Below are 19,608 nucleotides of genomic sequence, written 5' to 3'. Positions count from 1 at the left end.
GGCTTCTGGTGGGCCTTCAGCCCCTCTCTTTTTCCCCCTGGGCTCTCCTGGTGGCCCAGTCACCCGAGCTCTAGGGCTTGGTGCTGCTAGTTTAACCCGGTGTGCTTCTTCCTTAACTGGTCGGGTCAGCTCCCTCGCCGTCCTTCGCCTTTCTACCAGCGCGACAATCTCGTCGTAGGTGGAGGATTTGTTCTGGCTTACCCAGGCGCGAAGGTGTGGCGGTAGTCGTCTCATGTACCGGTCGATGACCAGAACCTCTAGTATCTCCTCCGGACTCCGGGACTCAGTTCGTAACCACTTTCGTGCGAGATGGATGCGGTCATATAATTGGGACCGTGGGGTTTTGTTTTCCTGGTACCTCCACTCATGATATCGCTGGGCTCGCACTGCGGTCGTTACCCCAGATCCGCCAGGATCTCTGCTTTCAGCTGGGGGTAGTCTGCCGCAGCCTCTTCAGGCAAATCATAGGAGGCCTTCTGGGCCTCCCCGCAGAGGAATGGAGCGAGGATGCCAGACCACTGTTCTTGGGGCCAAGCCTCCCGCAGGGCTGTCCTCTCAAAGGGCAGGAGGTATGCCTCTACATCATCCTCCCGCGTCATTTTCTGCAGCCAATTGCTGGCCCGCATGATCTGCGTCCCATCATGGCCGCAGTACAGCTCTGTAAGGGCTTTTACCTGGTTTACCAGTTCCCGCAACATAGCCCGGTCTTGAGCAGCCTGGTCCATCAGCAGGCGATTAGTCTCTTGCTGCAGCCTCACTGCCTCCTGTTGGGCGGCTGCCTGGACATGGGGAGCCTCCTGCTGGGCAGCCGTGGCTTGTATCAGTGCCCGCACTACGTCCTCCATTGTGGTGAGGAAAAAAAACCCCTCTCCCTGTTTTTTTTCCCAAACACCCTCCTTCTTCCGCCGCGCTGTGTACACCAGATCCCACTGCCGACACCAGTTGTGACAAAGTTCCTCCTCTACCTTAGTGGGTCTTGCGCTTATTGGCGGATTTGCTCGCCTTGGAGCTTCACGGCAGTCCTCAGTTTGGCCGTTTTTGTGACCCCACAGTCCAGGTCAACTCCTCCTGTTTCTGACCAGGAGCTGGGAGGATTTGGGGGGAACCTGGGCCCGCCCTCTACTCCGGGTTCCAGCCCAGGGCCCTGTGGAATGCAGCTGTCTATAGTACCTCCCGGAAGAGCTGTGCGACAGCTACAACTCCCTGGGCTACTTCCCCATGGGCCCCTCCCATCACCTACTTTATCCTCACCGTAGGACCTTCCTCCTGGTGTCTGATAATGCTTTACTCCTCAGTCCTCCAACAGTATGTGTTCTCACTCTCAGCTCCTAGCGCCTCTTGCTCCCAGCTCCTTGCACGCACCACAAACTGAAGGGAGCTCCTTTTTAAACCCAGGTGCCCTGATTAGCCTGCCTTAATTGATTCTAGCAGCTTCTTGATTGGCTGCAGGTGTTCTAATCAGCCTGTCTGTCTTAATTGTCTCCAGAAGGTTCCTGATGGTTCTGGAAACTTCCCTGTTCCCTGAGCCAGGGAAAAGGGACCTACTTAAGCTGGGGCTATTATATCTGCCTTCTATTACTCTCCTGTAGCCATCTGGCCTGACCCTGTCACAGTAGATAGAGAACAAATATGTGATAATGGGCTCTTTAGTCTAGCAGAGAATGGTCGAGCAAAATCCAATGGCTGGAAATTGAAATTAGGAAAGTCAGACTAGAAATAAGGGGTAAATTTTTAAGAGTGAGGGTGATTAGGCGTTGGAATAATTTCCAAGGGGTTCCAATAGGTTCCAAGGGGATCCTCCATCACTGGAAATTTTTCAGATCAAGAATGTAGTTGCATTTGTTCTTGGCCTTATTATTACAAAGGCTGCTATTGTTAACTTTAAATATATTTTTTCTTTTTTAGGAGACTTGGAAAAGAGAAAAAGTAAGTCTGTGACCTGTTTCTTCCGTGTGCTCTACTGTTGTGTAGGAGTCTTTTAGGATGAAAAGAAAAATCATTGATTTTTTAGACCTCACCCCACTTTCCTGTTTTTGATAGAATAGATTACTAGGCTAATTTTGTCAATAACATATATGAGCACTGGCTTGTTCTGAGCAGTGCTGCTCATACATTGCTGAAATTGAAATAGACCCACCCACTACTTGTTTGTATTCTCCAAGAACCAGAACACTCTTGCTGAGACAGAGTACGAAAGGCAATTTACACGTTGAAAGGACTCTGCATTGAAACAGCAAATGGAATCAGCTCATGATGTAACTGCTCCTTTCATAGCAGAACCCATATTAGCAGAGGAGCGTAATGTGTCATATTCACCTTTTGCTAATTAGTTGTCACCATGAAGTTTTTTCTTCAATTGATCAAAGCAAGAATATAATCTTCTCTATCTACTACGTAGCGGGATAGCAATGGGACTAGCCTACGGATTGAAGAGCTTGCTCACTATGCATGGCCAATATTCATGCTAATCAACAAAGAAAGGATCTCATTCACCTTCTTCAATTCATAAGTCAATGGACATTCACTGAACTGTTTTCTTCTTCTCCCAATTTTTCTTTTGCAGAGGAACTCCAGGAGCAAATGGGTGAGTTTGCCTACTTTACTCAATACTTACCGTCCACTGACCAAACTTTGTGTGCCCTGTATTGGTTCCAAAAATTTCAACTGCAGAAGGGATGCTATCGTTGCATGCCCTGTGCATCAGGGAAGTGGAGGGTCTGTGTAGATTACTCTGGAATTGTGGTATGTCATTAGGCTGAGACCTCACCAGCACTTTGCAAAGAAAGTCAGAGGGGTTGGGGTTCAAGGGAAGTTGGGCATGTGAGAAAAAACATGCACGCGCTACAGGAACTGAACATATGCACTGAATGGAAAAGCTCTGGATGGGGAGTGTGGCAGGACCGAGTTGCTAGTGCTGTGCCTGACCTTGTAGTAGCTGAAGCCATGCGGACACTCCACCCAGTTGAGGCCTGAGGTACCTCCCGGATTGCAAACATAAGGTAGGGTAGTAGGGTGTTCCAATCCTTCCCATCCCGAGTTACCTTATCATTGCTTTGAGGGTTCGGTTAACCCTTTCTACCAGCCCATGGGTCTGCGGATGATAGGCTGAAGTTCTCAGGGTAAGTATATGGAGTAGCGTAGAGAGGTCCTTCATTAGCTTTGACATAAATGGGGTACCTTGGTCTGTTAATATCTCCTTTGGTAGCCCCACTCGGGCAAAGATCCCCACCAACTCTTTAGCTATCGTTTTAGAGGCCGTGTTCCCCAGGGGTACGGCTTCTGGGTAGCGAGTAGCATAATCCAAAATGACAAGTATATATTGGTGGCTTGGGCTGCCTTCTCCAGGGGTCCCACTAGGTCCATGGCTATTTGCACGAAGGGGACCTCTATGATGGGAAGGGGTACCAAAGGTGCCCTCAAGTGGGGATGGGGACTGTGCAGCTGACACTCCGGGCAGGACACACAGTACCTCTGCACTTCTTCATGTACTCCGGGCCAGAAGAATCATCGTAGGACCCATGCCAGGGTCTTCTCTACCACCAAATGCCCCCCCAAAAGATGACTATGGGCAGACTTAATACAGCATTCTGGTGTTTTTGAGGTACTAGGATCTGCTGTACCTTCTGCCCCTGTACTGGTGCAACCCGGTATAAGAGATTCTTCTTCATTATGAAGTAGGGTCCTGGTCCCTGGGTTTTCCCTTCCATGGGGACCCCATCTATTTCAGTCACCTCCTTCCTAATGTTGTCATACCTTGGGTCTTTAGCCTGGTCCTGTCCAAAATTTCCTCTCCCAGGGCTAATCTGCCTGAGATGTAGGGAGCCAGTCTCTGTTGCCTCTGCTGGTTCAGAGGCGTTAGGGTGTGGGTCAGACTCGGGTGCTTCTCCCTCCTGGGTGGCCTCCTTTTCAACTGCTCGGGTCCGCCTACCTATGAGAGCAACCCTCTGGCTTTGGGCCAGTATTCGGGTTCCCAAGGCCTTAGCTGCCCTTCTTTCCCGTTTCGTCTTTCTACGCTGCCTGGGAGTGGAGAACAAATCTGGGGATATTTCAGAGAAGGTTGGAGGTTGACAGTCTACTGTGGATGCCTCACTACTTCCAGGGCTTCCCCTTTCTCCAGTTCACCTACCGGGAGTAAGTCTTCAAACCCTGGGAAGTCCCTCCCTATGAGCACCGGGAATGGGAGTTTAGGGACTACACCTGCTGCTACCTCAGTAGTGTTCCCCTGAATCTCGATTTTTACTGGGATGGTGGGGTAATAACCAACTGTCCCATGGACGCATGTTATCCCCGTATGCTTAGCCCACAGCAGCTGACTACGCTTCACGAGGTTCCCCGAGACAAGCGTGATAGCACTCCCCGAACCTCTACCCCATTTAGCTTCACTGGTCTAGTGTACCTATGTGGGGTTAGTGAGACCCCCATAAGGTGGATTAGGGAGCATGGGTCTGCCCAGTTCCCCAGGTTACACTGCATAGGCTCCTCAGCATTGGGACACTGTGCAGCTATGTGTCCCCACTCCCTGCAGGCATAACATCTGTATGGAGCCCTAGGTGTTCCCCGGTCTCTTGGTTTGGGCAGTCTAACATCACGATCCTCTTCCCCCTCAGTGCTCTGACTCTTTGTGGCTTCTGGTGGGCCTTCAGCCCCTCTCTTTTTCCCCCTGTCACCCGAGCTCTAGGGCTTGGTGCTGCTAGTTTAACCCGGGGTGCTTCTTCCTTAACTGGTCGGGTCAGCTCCCTCACTGTCCTTCGCCTTTCTACCAGCGCGACAACTTCGTCGTAGGTGGAGGATTTGTTCTGGCTTACCCAGGCGCGAAGGGCTGGCGGTAGTCCTCTCATGTACCGGTTGATGAGCAGAACCTCTAGTATCTCCTCCGGACTCCGGGACTCCGTCCTGTAACCACTTTCATGCGAGATGGATGTGGTCATATAATTGGGACCGCGGGGTTTTGTTTTCTTGGTACCTCCACTCATGATATCGCTGGGCCCGCACTGCGGTCGTTACCCCAGATCCGCCAGGATCTCTGCTTTCAGCTGGGAGTAGTCTGCCGCAGCCTCTTCAGGCAAATCATAGGAGGCCTTCTGGGCCTCCCCACACAGGAATGGAGTGAGGATGCCAGACCACTGTTCTCAGGGCCAAGCCTCCCGCAGGGCTGTCCTCTCAAAGGGCAGGAGGTATGCCTCTACATCATCCTCCCGCGTCATTCTCTGCAGCCAATTGCTGGCCCGCATGATCTGCATCCCATCATGGCCACAGTTCAGCTCTGTAAGGGCTTTTACCTGGTTTACCAGTTCCTGAAACATAGCCCGGTCTTGAGCAGCCTGGTCCATCAGCAGGTGATTAGTCTCTTGCTGCAGCCTCATTGCCTCCTGTTGGGCGGCTGCCTGGACACAGGTAGCCTCCTGCTGGGCAGCCGTGGCTTGTATCAATGCCCGCACTACGTCCTCCTTCTTGATTGGCTGCAGGTGTTCTAATCAGCCTGTCTGTCTTAATTGTCTCCAGAAGGTTCCTGATGGTTCTGGAAACTTCCCTGTTCCCTGAGCCAGGGACCTACTTAACCTGGGGCTATTATATCTGCCTTCTGTTACTCTCCTGTAGCCATCTGGCCCGTCCCTGTCACAGTAGATAGAGAACAAATATGTGATAATGCGCTCTTTAGTCTAGCAGAGAATGGTCGAGCAAAATCCAATGGGTGGAAGTTGAAATTAGGAAAGTCAGACTAGAAATAAGGGGTACATTTTTAAGAGTGAGGGTGATTCGGCGTTGGAATAATTTACAAGGGGTTGAGGTGGATGCTCAATCACTGGAAAGTTTTCAGATCAAGATTGTAGTTGCGTTTGTTCTTGGCCTTATTATTACAAAGGCTGTTATTGTGATCTTTAAATATATTTTTTCTTTTTTAGGAGACTTGGAAAAGAGAATAAGTAAGTCTGTGTCCTTTTTCTTCCTTGTGCTCTACTGCTGTGTAAGAGTGTTCTAGAATGAAAAGATAAATCCTTGATTTTTTAGACCTCAGCCCACTTTCCTGTTTTTGAGAGAGATTACTAGGCTAATTTTGTCAATAACATATATGAGCACTTGCTGGTTCTGAGCAGTGCTGCTCATACATTGCTGAAATTGAAATAGACTTACCCACTACTTGTTTGTATTCTCCAAGAACCATAACACTCTTGCTGAGACAGAGTAAGAAAGGCAATTTACACGTTGAAAGGACTCTGCATTGAAACAGCAAATGGAATCAGCTCATGATGTAACTGCTCCTTTCATAGCAGAACCCATATTAGCAGAGGAGCGTAGTGTGTCATATTCACCTTTTGCTAATTAGTTGTCGCCATGAAGTTTTTTCTTCAATTGATCAAAGCAAGAATATCATCTTCTCTATATTCGATGTAGAATCATAGAATATCAGGGTTGGAAGGGACCTCAGGAGGTCATCTAGTCCAAACCCCTGCTCAAAGCAGGATCAATCCCCAATTTTTGCCCCAGATCCCTAAATGGCCCCCTCAAGGGCTGAACTCACAACCCTGGGTTTAGCAGGCCAATGCTCAAACCACTGAGCTATCCCTCCCCCTCAATAGTTCTACCCCTCTCCCCCAAATATAGCGGGATAGGAATGCGGCTAGCCTACGGATTGAAGAGCTTGCTCACCATGCATGGCCAATATTCATGCTAATCAACAAAGAAAGGATCTCATTCACCCTCTTCAATTCATAAGTCAGTGGACAAATCCTGAACTGTTTTCTTCTTCTCCCCATTTTTCTTTTGCAGAGGAATCCCAGGAGCAAATGGGTGAGTTTGCCTACTTTACTCAATACTTACAGTCCACTGTCCAAACTTCATGTGCCCTGTATTGGTTCCAACAATTTCAGCTGCAGAAAGGATGCTCTCATTGCATGCCCCATGGATCTGGGAAGTGGAGGGTCTGTGTAGATTATTCTGGAATCGTGGTATGTCATCGACCTGAGATCTCACCAGCACTTTGGAAAGAAAGTCAGAGGGGTCGGGGTTCAAGGGCAGTCGGGCAGGAGAGAAAAAAAATCTACACGCTACAGGAACTGAACATATCCACTGAATGGAAAAGCTCTGGATGGGGACTGTGGCAGGACCGAGTTGCTCGTGCTGTGCCTGACCTTGTAGTAGCTGAGGCCATGCGACACTCCACCCTGTGCCTCAGGGATGGAGGGAGAATTGTCTTCCCCGAAGAGCTTCCCCCAAAGTGGGAACCCACATCCTGTGCAGAGTCCCCAGTGTCGGCTCTTTGACATTCCCCCTGCAAAGGAAGGGGTGACACTCACACAGGGATGTTTGCTAGAGGAGGAAATAGACCCTAGATATTCTGTCTTCCGGTCCAGTGTATTCACGATGAGAGCAAGGTGTTGGGAGAAACTTTCCATGGGAATGTGTCTATTTCAGGCGGAAAAATACTTATTGGATGAAAAAAAGAACAAGAAAGAAGCAAAAGCATCTCCGTAGAGTCAAAAGTTTCTATTTCCTCCGTAAATAAAAAGGAACATTCTAATTTTTCACTTCAGGATGAAGGAGATGTTGTTAAGGATCAATTCAGTCACCCAGTCATGTGGGGGCAGTGTAAGCACAGGGGCCAACGTTTTGATTTCCTTGATGGTGTGTGACCACCTCTCTGTCCCTTGCCCCTCCCCTACTATACCCCTTCCCTCAAGGCCCTACCCCTGCCCCATCTCTTCCCTCTGCCACTCCTCTTCTCCCTGCCCTATTGCAACCTCTCTTCCAAGAGCGGCAGATCTTCGTTCCGCCTCTTCCTTCCCCCAGTCCTCCCCCCCAGCACCTCCTGTCCTCTGCAGAAGAGGTGATCAGTGGCAGGCAGTGAAGAGGAAGTACCCCTTTCACTGGAGCTCATAGAAGCCCTTCAGTAGGAAAGTGTTCACTGGGCCCCAGGCCAGAGACCACGATGGTGATCTTAATGAGGACTATAGAGATAATATTAGCTCTGTATTTGGCTCTGTTGCTGGAATAGTTTGTGCAGTTCGGGTGTCCCGCACTGAAGAAAGAAATTCTCAAACTGGAGAGGGTTAAGAGAAGAGCACCAGAATGAATAAAAGATTAGATAACATGTGTTACCTTTGTTCTTGGCTTTATTATTACAAAGGCTGCTATTGTTATCTTTAAACATATTTTTTAGGAGACTTGGAAAAGAGACTAAGTAAGTCCACTGACTAAATACTTACAGTCCACTGACTAAACTTCGTGTGCCCTGTATTGGTTCCAACAATTTCAGCTGCAGAAGGGATGCTCTCATTGCATGCCCCGTGCATCTGGGCAGTGGAGGGTCTGTGCAGATTACTCTGGAATCCTGGTATGTCAGCGAGCTGAGACCTCATCAGCACTTTGCAAAGAAAGTGAGAGGGGGTCGGGGTTCAAGGGCAGTCGGGCAGGAGAGAGAAAACATCTACACGCTACAGGAACTGAACATATCCACTGAATGGAAAAGCTCTGGACGGGGAGTGTGGCAGGACCGAGTTGCTCGTGCTGTGCCTGACCTTGTAGTAGCTGAGGCCATGCGGACACTCCACCCTGTGCCTCAGGGATGGAGGGAGAAACGTCTTCCCCAAAGAGAATGTGGGGGCAGTGTAGGCAGAGGCACCAACGTTTTGATTTCCTTGATGGTGCTTGACCACCGCTCTGTCCCAGCCCTCCCCTTACTATACTCCTTCCCTCCAGTCCCCACCCCTGCCCCATCTCTTCCCTCTCCCACTCTGCTTCTCTCTGCCCCATTGCAACCCCTCTTCCAAGAGCGCCAGACCTTCATTCCGCCTCTTCCTTCCCCCGCTCCTCCCCCCCAGCACCTCCTGCCCTCTGCAGAACAGCTGATCAGTGTGGGCAGGAGGCGCTGCGGTGGAGGGGGAGGAGCTGATTGGTGGGGCCTGCTGGTGGTGTAATTTCTGTCTCAGCAAAGCTGTTCCCCTTTCACTGGAGCTCACACAAGCCCTTCACTGGGCCCCAGGCCAGAGACCATGATGGTGATCCTAATGAGGACTATAGAGTTTATATTAACTCTGTATTTGGCTCTGTTGCTGGAATACTGTGTGCAGTTTAGGTGTCCCCCACCGAAGAAAGAAGTTGTCAAACTGGAGAGGGTTCCTATTTGAGCCCAGAATGATTATAGGAGTAGATAAACTGTTATAGTGATAGAATCAAAGAGCTCAATCTGTTTAGTTTACCAAAGAGAAGGGGTGACTTGATTACACTATATGTGTATGTAGATAGAGAACAAATATGTGATAATGGGCTGTTTAGTCTAGCAGAGAATGGTCTAGCAAAATCCAATGGCTGGAAATGGAAACTAGGAAAGTCAGACTAGAAATAAGGGGTAAATTTTTAAGAGTGAGGGTGATTAGCCATTGTAACAATTTATGAGGGGTAGTGGTGTATCCTCCATCACTGGAAATTTTTCAAATCAAGATTGTCTGTTTTTTCTAAAGGATCTGCTCTAATGCAAACATGAATTGTTTGGGGGAAGTTCTCTGGCCCATATTATAGATGCTGAGAGTGATTCCTTCCAGCCTCAGACACTGTGATGTTCACTGTGTCACTTGCTCCCTCACAGCTCTTCTCCAATAAATACAGCTTTGGATATTTTAACTATTAGTTACCTTTGTTCTTGGCCAGATTATTACAAAAGGTGCTATTGTTATCTTTAAACATATTTTTTCTTTTTTAGGAGACTTGGAAAAGAGAATAAGTAAGTCTGTGTCCTTTTTCTTCCGTGTGCTCTACTGCTGTGTAGGAGTCTTGTGGAATGAAAAGAAAAATTATTGATTTTTTAGACCTCACCCCAGTTTGCCGTTTTTGATAGAGCAAAGATTACTTGGCTAATTTTGTCAATAACATATATGAGCATGTTCTGGTTCTGAGCAGTACTGCTCTGACTTTGTTGAAATTTACAGAGACTCACGCACTCCTGGTTTGTATTCTCCAAGAACCATAACACTCTTGCAGAGACACGGTATGAAAGGCCATGTACACATTGAAAGGACTCTGAATTAAAATAGGTTTCAGAGTAGCAGCCATATTAGTCTGTATCCGTAAAAAGAAAAGGAGGACTTGTGGCACCTTAGAGATTAACAAATTTATCTGAGCATAAGCTTTCATGAGCTACAGCTCACTTCATCGGATACATTCAGTGGAAAATACAGTGGGGAGATTTTATATACATAGAAACAATGGTGTTACCATACACACTGTAATGAGAGTGATCACATAAGGTGAGCTATTACAAGCAGGAGAGTGGGGGGGCGGTGCGGGGGGAACCTTTTGTAGTGATAATCAAGGTGGGCCATTTCCAGCAGTTGACATGACCGTCTGAGAAACAGTGGGGGGTGGGTGGGGGAAATAAACATGGGGAAATAGTTTTACTTTGTGTAATGACCCATCCACTCCCAGTCTCTATTCAAGCCTAAGTTAATTGTATCCAGTTTGCAAATTAATTCCAATTCAGCAGTCTCTCCTTGGAGTCTGTTTTTGAAGTTTTTTTGTTAAAGAATTGCCACTTTTAGGTCTGTAATTGAGTGACCAGAGAGATTGAAGTGTTCTCCAACTGGTTTTTGAATGTTACGAGTCTTGACGTCTGATTTGTGTCCATTTATTTTTTTACGTAGAGACTGTCCAGTCTGACCAATGTACATGGCAGAGGGGCATTGCGGGTACATGATGGCATATATCACATTGGTAGATAGTCAAGGGGGGGGAAGGGGTCATGACCTCTCCCCCCATGAGGAAGGAGGGTTCAACACACTCTGCTCTTCTGTTGCCCCTTTTCTTGGTATTCAAAGCTCCTTCTGCAGAGCCATGGAATTTTATGTAGCGAAAGAGTGAGCCGGGGATTGGGCTGGGTATGGGTGCGGATAATGCACCTTTTCTCCTTCACCAACAGAGAGAACAATGTAATTCATTTACTGGGTAATCTTTGATGCATGGTACCAAGGAAAACACTGAACAAGAGTTTAAAAGGTTGTAATATGTTTTTTTTCAGGTGAAATGAAGAAGGAATTAGGTGAGTGAAGACCTAGGTACACCCTTGCTGGTGTCCCCACTCCCATTGCTTGGGTATTTGGAGAGGTGCAATTTCTCCTGTCTCTCTTCCATCTCCCTGGCTGCTTCTGATGGAGAAGGGGATCCTGACAGTCCATTTTCTTCCCCATCCATATAAGGGAACACAGCAGCTCCAGGCAGACACATTGCAGCTCCCCACAGTGCTCACACGTACCAGGCAGCATGGGAGATGTGGCCTGCTCTGTGCTGTCTGTCTCAGGGGACAGACCCACTGTCTTCTTGACAGCCATGGGGTCCAAAACACATCAGTAGCCACAGCTGGAGTTTCACTGATTTAAAGTATGTCTGCACAGCAGCTGGGGTGTGTACCCAGGGCTCAGGTGGATTGGACTCGTGGCTAACCCGAGCCAGCGTGGTCACTCTGCTATTTTTAGTGCACTAGCTCAAACAGAGCTGGCACATATATGTCTACCCATGCTGGGTATTCCACCTCCCAGCTGCAATGTAGACACACATTGGAGGGAATTGTCCTATGTCCTGCCTAATAGGAACTGGGTTGCTGTGAATACAGCCTCTGGTGGTTGAAAACATTGTGTGTGTTAATTGGGAACATTCAGTTTTTGTTGGAGTGAGAGGGGAATGTGTAAGAGGGAGTTAGATCAAAGCCAATGACAGCAGGTAACATGGGGAGGTGACACATTGACTGGAGGTTCAAGACACTCAGAGCAGATCTTAGACAGAGCAGGACTCCTGCTCTGGTTTCTAATCTTAGCTCAGAACAGCCCACATGTGTGTGACCGAGAGAGAGAGAGAGAGAGAGAGAATGACCATTCAAGTGCCATTTTTGTCTATATTAACTCCTGCAAAAGGAATCACCCCCTAATGCGTCTGGCATCCTCACTTGCCCTCAGTCTGGAACTTCCTTGCTGCTGGGGGGAGGAAATCTACAATCAATGCCTCTCTTAATTCAGTGTCTGTTGTTTTCTTACTTTCGTTTCAGAATGGAGAAGGGCTCGGAACAATTCAGGTAACAGACACACAGCACATGGATGGAGGTGCTAATACTATGGTGATAGATGCAACCTGAGAACCTGAATACATTAGAATCTATTCCATTATTAAAGAAATCAGCAGGTTTTATACTATAATCAAACTAGAAACACAACCTGTTCTTATCAGAGACTTGTCTCCTAAGGCCCTTCCCAGCTCCTAAACTAATTTCAAGGCCTGATTCTGACTTTATTTACATCCATTTCACACCATTGTAACTCCATTGACTTGCATGGAGTTAGTCCTGAATTACAACAGTCAGTTCAGAATCAGCCCCCAATGAGAGATTTCCCTGAGTGAAGACTGATGGTGTGATTTTCAAAAACATCTAAGTGGTTTCAGAGCACAAATCTCATTGCAACTCAATGGGGCCTTGTAAACGGGGCCTATATCTGTTAGCAACCCACTGTGGCAGGGTGGAGAGATACACCACCTGACTCCATCCTCCTTATGCCTCCACCCTCAATTCTGTATTTGTCAAGTTCATTGTCTAGCCCTTTCATTGTCTAGTCCCCTTCAGGATCATGGGGAATTGGAAGTTCCTTGACTCTAGTGGGGTAGAGAGCCCTAGATCTCCATGTTTTGGAGTTTCTTCTCCAAATTCCTTGGCCGGAGTAGGTAGGGGAACCTGGGCCCATCCACTCCACTGGGTTCCATCTCAGGGTTCTTCTTTGGAACAGCCAGAATGAGTCCTTCTCTGTTGCTTGTGGCTCCCTGAGCTGCCTCCTACCTCTCCTGCTCTGGAGGCTTCCCCAGCCTCTTGCTCTGCTTCTCTTTCTTTGGCATGTTGGCTTCTCAGGCAGCTTCTCCCAGTGTGCTGGAGGGATCCTCTCTGCAATCCCTCTGCCTCTCTGGCTGCTGCCTTTCTCCCCAGGAGCTCCTCCCTCTCACTAAGGCCCTTAACCTTTTATCAATACCCAGTGCTTCCCCGCCTAAGTCCCTTCCCCCAGTTACTCAGTGAGGTAACTACTCCCAGGTGAACTTGAGCTTCCTTATGCCCCCTTGTGGAGCCTGTCAGGGGAAGGCTGGGCCCTGACCCCTTCAGAGGGCCAGCTACCCTCTGACAGACCTGTGCTCTGAAGTCATTTCAGCCCAGCTCCTCCAAGGTAATAACCCCAATGGGAGTTAGGCACCTAAATAGCTTTGAGGAGCTGGGCCTCAGTGTTTACTTAGGCGCTTTTGAAAACCCCGCTCCAAGGAGGAACTTTGGCCACAGTGAAGGCACAGATGATGTGGTGGTGGGAATGGGGAGAAAGTGAATAAGGAAAAGTTATTTACTTGTTCTCATAATATAAGAAGTAAGGGCTACCAAATGAAATTAATAAGCAGCTGGTTTAAAACAAATAAAAGGAAGTTCTTCTTCACACAGCGCTCAGTCAACCTGTGGAACTCCTTGCCTGAGGAGGTTGTGAAAGCTAGGACTATAACAGAGGTTAAAAGAGAACTCAATAAATTCATGGAGGTTAAGTCCATTAATGGCTACCAGCCAGGATGGGTAAGGAATGGTGTCCCTAGTCTCTGTTGTCAGAGGGTGGAGATGGATGGCAGGAGAGAGATCACTTGATCACTACCTGTGAGGTTCACTCCCTCTGGGGCACCAGGCATTGGCCACTGCTGGTAGACAGGATACTGGGCTGGGTGGACCTTTGGTCTGACCCAGTACGGCCGTTCTTATGTTTTTATGTTCTTATGTTCCTGTAGATGACATCACTCTGCACGGAGTCACGGCCCACCCCAACCTTTCAATTTCTGAGGACAAGAAGAGTTTTACACATGAAGCCCAACCTCAGCAAGTTCCACCAAACCCAGAGAGGTTCGATTCGACCATCTGTGTGTTGGGCTGTGAAGGATTCTCCTCTGGAAAGCACTACTGGGAGGTGGAGGTTGTGAGCAGCACTGACTGGGACCTGGGGGTGGCCAGAACATCAATACAGAGAAAAGGAAAACTTTCCCTGTCCCCTAAAGAGGGATTCTGGGCTCTGGGTCTGAGTGGGAGAGATTATTGGGCAAAAACAGACCCATGGACCCGGGTCATGGTGCAGAAAAAGCCCAAGAAAATTGGAGTTTCCTTTAGTTACCAAGACAGGCAGGTGACTTTTTTCAATGTAACTGACATGTCTGTGTTGTTCACATTTAATGATTGTTCATTCTCAGGAGAGGTTTATCCATTCTTTAAAAATTCAGACAGAAAAACAACAATGAGAATTTGTTCAATTAATGAGGAATAAATATAACATGACACTGATGCTGATTTTATACTGATGTAACTGAAATCAAGGTTTTCATGAATGTATTTTGATGTAAAAAAATCTGGGTTTTTTTAAATGTACATTGCCATGCTGTCTTCATTACATGTTTTGCAATAAAATGTTTTCATTTCCTACTGGTTTTTTGCTTGTGGTTTTTGTCCAATAGAATATTTGACTAGCCCATTAAAATCACAGACTATCCATCCTCTCTAACACTTTACTTATTGGCAGCTTCACCTCGGAGGCAAAGTAACAAGAATCTTAGGTTAAAACTTCCCCAAGATACAAACTATTTTTTACCCTCTGCCCTTGGACTTCCACTGCCACCACCAAACTTTATCTGGGTTCCTGAGAAAACGTAGTATGGACACGTCTTTCCCCCCCAAATCCTCCCAACCTTTGCACCCCACTTCCTGGGGAAGGTTTGGTAAAAATCCTCACCAATTTGCATAGGTGACCACAGACCCAAACCCTTGGATCTTAGAACAATGAAAAAGCATTCAGTTTCCTTACAAGAAGACTTAATAGAAGTAAAAAAGAATCATCTCTGTAAAATCAGGATGGTGAATACCTTACAGGGTAATTAGATTCAAAACATAGAGAATCCCTCTAGGCAAAACCTTAAGTTACAAAAAAGACACACAGACAGGAATAGTCATTCTATTCAGCACAACTTAATTTCTGAGCCATTTAAAGAAATCAGAATCTAACGCATATCTAGCTAGGTTACTTACTAAGTTCTAAGACTCCATTCCTGTTCTGTCCCCGGCAAAAGCATCACCCAGACAGACATAGACCCTTTGTTTTACTCCCTCCTTCCAGCTTTTGAAAGTATCTTGTCTCCTCATTGGTCATTTTGGTCAGGTGCCAGCGAGGTTACCTTTAGCTTCTTAACCCTTTACAGGTGAGAGGATTTTTTCCTCTGGCCAGGAGGGATTTTAAAGGGGTTTACCCTTCCCTTTATATTTATGACAAATCTTATTGCTAATTGCAGCCTTTTCCTCTATAATAAAAGATAGATAACATGGATATCTAACTAATAACCATATTTTGGGATGGTATTATGCTGTATTATGAAGTTGCAGTGGCTGGAACAAAATCTAGACTGAAGATAGATTTCCACTATAGACACAATTTTACACACCCACCTCCCCCGAAAAGTTATCCAATCTTCCTGACACTTCCCACCAAGATAGAAGTCTTCTGGGAATTCACTCAAAGTGAGTTAAGCTAAACTGATTTAATTCTGAGGTCTGGTCGACACAACAGACCTATGTCTGTCTAACTATGTTGCATGGGTGTGAAAATTCCATACCCTGGAGCCATGTAGTTATAATGACCTTAACAACCCTTTGTAGACAGTGCTATGTCAATCGGAGAGCTTCTCCCGCTGACATAGCTACCACCTGTCAGTGTTTTAAATGTAGACCTACCCTTAGGGCTTGGCTACACTTACATTTTATAGCGCTTTAACTTGCTGGCTCAGGGGGGTGAAAAATCACCCCCCTAAGCGAAGCAAGTCTGAGCGCTTTAAAGCGCTAGTGTAGACAGACTCCGAGCGCTGGGATCCGCACTCCCAGCACTTGGAGCTAATCCCCTTGTGGAGGTGGATTACCAGGAGCGCTGGGAGAGCTCTCTCCCAGCGCCCGCGCTTGACCACACTCGCACTTCGAAGCACTGACGCGGGAGGGTTCCCGCGGGAGCGCTTTAAAGTTTCCAGTGTAGCCAAGCCCTTAATGAGAGTGTCCACACAGGGCTTTACTGCAGTTTAGCTAATCCACTTTTAATTCACATCTGTAGGGCAGGTCTACATTTTGAAATAGTGCAGCTGCGGGGCTGGAGCTACTGCGTAGACTCTACCTTGCTGACAGGAGGGGTGCTGCCATTGGCATAGTAGATAAGGCACCTCCCCAGGAGGCAGTAGTGAGGTTGACGGAAGAATTCTCCCACTGACGTAGCGCTGGCTACACGGAGGGTGGTTAGGTCAGTCTAGCCACGTCTCCCAGGGGGGTGGATTTTGAGAGGCACAGCTATGCCAATGTAAATTCCCAGTGTAGACCAGCCCTTAGTGCCTCTTGTACAAACCCATTGGGTTTAATGGGGTTGCACACTGGAAAGAAGCTGGCCTAAGGTAGTGGGTTTCTTTTCACAAGCAAGGTACAAAGAAACTAACTTCTTAAAAGAGCCCAAACACAGCTCAACAATGTAAAGGGCTCCCATAAAACACCTCCCAAAACTAGGGAAAAGCCACCATCATGCCATGTTTTTCTGCAGTGCCATGGGCCAGATTCACCAGTACTGTTTGGTTGCTTTGCACCATTCTGTGGTGACGAACAGCTGTGCACCCAGTTTAACTGGCTAGTTAATTACGGCTGCTTTGGGACACTGGTGCAGCAGCCCAATTTAAAGCAGGACTAGGGATGTCTTCACTTTCCCCCATTATTTGATCACAGACTCCTGGGGTTTTCTATGCATTTGCTCCTATTTGCTCCCAGATTATCCTCTTTTTTCTAGCCTTAATCCCATCTACAGGGGGCTGGCTCCCAGATTCACAGGGTGTATTTTTTCCTCCAAAAGGTAGAGATAGTGGCTGTAACCTTGGAGCTAATTATGATCTTCCTCATCCCTGAATTCTAAATCACTTGCACAAAAGATGTCACAGAATTGCAGCGCCCGTCTCTGCTGGGTGGAAAGCTCCATCCCGGCACCGCTCTGCCTCTGCTTCGTCGTGTCTAACCTTTGTTCAGACAGTGGGAGGATGTTGTCCTAAAGATATCTGATGATTTCTACAAACAAATCAAGGTCAGCGTTGCATCAGCTCCTCTCAGCCTCTGTTTGTGCTAAAATGGATGTTTTTATTATTCACTTTCAGAGAGTTCTAATCCGTGTTCCCTCTAAGCTGCACCCCTGCGCGGCCGCACAAGAGTCAATCAAGTCCCGCGCACTCGATGAGCAGAGCCGCGCGCATCCGGCAATTCGTGTTGAGGTGCCCCTCGCCCTGCTGCTCTTGCCTCTGCCTTGGAGCCCCTGGCCAGCTGCTCCTGGGACCCTCTTGCTCCTTTGCGGGGAGGGGACACTGATCAGGGTGCCCCCCGCCTCCCTCCCGCCATGTCTGCAGAGCCGGGGTGGGGGGTGGGGACAGGCCTCTGGAGTTAGATGGAGCTGCTGGCAGCTGCTGTGGTCTGAAGGAGCCTTCGGACTGGCAAGTGCCACTGTGCTTAGAGACAGCTCATGGTCTCTCATGCAGTTCCCCAGCAGCCAGCGCACACACACCCTGTCTTTGTGTCTCTCACACACTGCCTCTGTCTCTCTCTCTCTCACACACACGCACACACACACACACACACACACAGAGTCTCTCTCACTCTCTCAAACACACACACAATAAGCCTCTAACCTATGTCTGAGCTATTGAAGTCCCCAAATCATCGTTTAAAGACTTCAAGGTGGAGAGAATCCTCCAGCAAGTGACCTGTGTCCCATGCTACAGAGGAAGGCGAAAACCCCCCAGGGACTCTTCCAATCTGCCCTGGAGGAAAATTCCTTCCTGACCCCAAATAAGGTGATCAGCTAAACCCTGAGCATGTGGGCAAGATTCATCAGCCAGGCACCCAGGAAAGAATTCTCTGTAGTAACTCAGATCCCACCCCATCTAACACCCCATCACAGGCCATTGGGCATATTTACTGCTAATAGTCAAAGATCAATTAATTGCCAAAATTAGGCTATCCCAGCATACCATCTCTTCCATAAACTTATCGAGCTTAGTCTTGAAGCCAGATAGGTCTTTTGGCCCCACGGCTCCCCTTGGAAGGCTGTTCCAGAACTTCACTCCTCTGATGGTTAGAAACCTTTGTCTAATTTCAAGTCAAAACTTCCTGATGGCCAGTTTATATCCATTTGTTCTTGTGTCCACATTGGTACTGAGTTTAAATAATTCCTCTCCCTCCTTGGTATTTATCCCTCTGATATATTTATAGAGAGCAATCATATCTCCCCTCAGCCTTCTTTTGGTTAGGCTAAACAAGCCAAGCTCTTTGAGACTCCTTTCATAAGACAGGTTTTCTGTTCCTCGGATCATCCTAGTAGCTCTTCTCTGTACCTGTTCCAGTTTGAATTCATCCTTCTTAAACATGGGAGACCAGAACTGCACACAGTATTCCAGGTGAGGTCTCACCAGTGCCTTGAACAATGGTACTAACACCTCCTTATCTCTACTGGAAAATACCTCACCTGATGCATCTCAAGACCGCATTAGCCTTTTTCACGGCCAAATCACATTGGCGGCTCATAGTCATCCTGTGGTCAACCAATACTAATATCCAACCTAGACCTCCCCCACTGCAACTTGAGATCTTGTTCTGTCACCTACCACCTCTGAGAACAGCTGAGCTCCATCCTCTTTGGAAAACTCCTACAGATAGTTGAAGGCTATCAAATCCCCCCTCACTCTTCTCTGCTGCAGACTAAATAAGCCCAGTTCCCGCAGCCTCTCCTCAGAAGTCATGTGCCCCAGACCCCTAATCATTTTCATTGCCCTCCACTGGAGTTTATCTAATTTGTCCACATACTTTCTGTAGTGGGGGGCCCAAAACTGGACACAGTACTCCAGATGTGGCCTCACCACTGCTGAATAGAGGGGAGTAATCACGTCCCTCGATCTGCTGGCAATGCTCCTACTAATACAGCCCAGTATGCTGTAGCCTTCTTGGCAACAATGGCACACAGTTGACTCATATCCAGCTTTTCATCCACTGTAATCCCCAGGTCCTTTTCTGCAGAACTGCCACGTAGCCAGTCGGTCCCCAGCCTGTAGCAGTGCATGGGATTCTTCCGTCCTAAGTGCAGGACTCTGCACTTGTCCTTGTTGAACCTCATCAGATTTCTTTTGGCCCAATCCTCCAATCTGTCTAGGTCATTCTGGACCCTATCCCTACCCTCCAGCATATATACCTTTCCCCCCAGCTTAGTGTCATCTGCGTTCTAGGTGTCTTCTTGCAAAATTCTGTGTTTCTTTTTCCAGGTTGCCAGAAAACATTCTTTTGTGTAGCATTGTTAACATAATGCAGATTACAATATATTTCAGAGTGTAGGTGTCTTGGCATTTAGCCGCCAATGCCATGAGGTGATGTGCCTCAGTTTCTCCTTCCACACAGCAGAGTAGGTTTGCTATGGTTTCTCTGCTGTGCCAAGCTCTAAACCTGCTTATAGGTATTAGCTAAGAAGCAGTATCTTTATAGGGCTTCCTTGATACTACCCCTAGCATGTTTAAAAGCTTTTT

At 47.6% G+C, this 19,608-nt stretch overlaps 1 protein-coding gene across 20 annotated transcripts in view; it reads left to right on the top strand.

Moving 5' to 3' along the window:
- LOC141976244 (butyrophilin subfamily 1 member A1-like) overlaps positions 1 to 14,359 on the top strand; it is a 79,618-nt gene extending 65,259 nt beyond the window's left edge. For 11 of the 20 annotated variants that reach the window (XM_074937120.1, XM_074937123.1, XM_074937114.1 and 8 more), the window contains 8 exons: positions 1,906 to 1,926; positions 2,564 to 2,584; positions 5,904 to 5,924; positions 6,769 to 6,789; positions 9,698 to 9,718; positions 11,009 to 11,029; positions 12,029 to 12,055; positions 13,780 to 14,359. In XM_074937120.1, coding sequence (XP_074793221.1) covers positions 1,906 to 1,926; positions 2,564 to 2,584; positions 5,904 to 5,924; positions 6,769 to 6,789; positions 9,698 to 9,718; positions 11,009 to 11,029; positions 12,029 to 12,055; positions 13,780 to 14,306 — 680 coding nt within the window. In that variant the 3' untranslated portion in view covers positions 14,307 to 14,359. Of the gene's footprint in view, positions 1 to 1,905; positions 1,927 to 2,563; positions 2,585 to 5,903; positions 5,925 to 6,768; positions 6,790 to 9,697; positions 9,719 to 10,909; positions 11,030 to 12,028; positions 12,056 to 13,779 lie in introns of those variants that run through there. The other 9 variants (XM_074937125.1, XM_074937126.1, XM_074937119.1 and 6 more) reach the window with 6 other exon arrangements.
- The last annotated feature ends 5,249 nt before the right edge of the window (positions 14,360 to 19,608 follow it).

Source organism: Natator depressus, chromosome 23 (assembly GCF_965152275.1).
Source record: "Natator depressus isolate rNatDep1 chromosome 23, rNatDep2.hap1, whole genome shotgun sequence".
In the NCBI taxonomy this organism is placed as follows: Eukaryota; Metazoa; Chordata; order Testudines; family Cheloniidae; genus Natator; species Natator depressus.
Note: the sequence above shows the minus strand (reverse complement) of the source record. Positions and strands in the feature narration are given on the sequence as shown.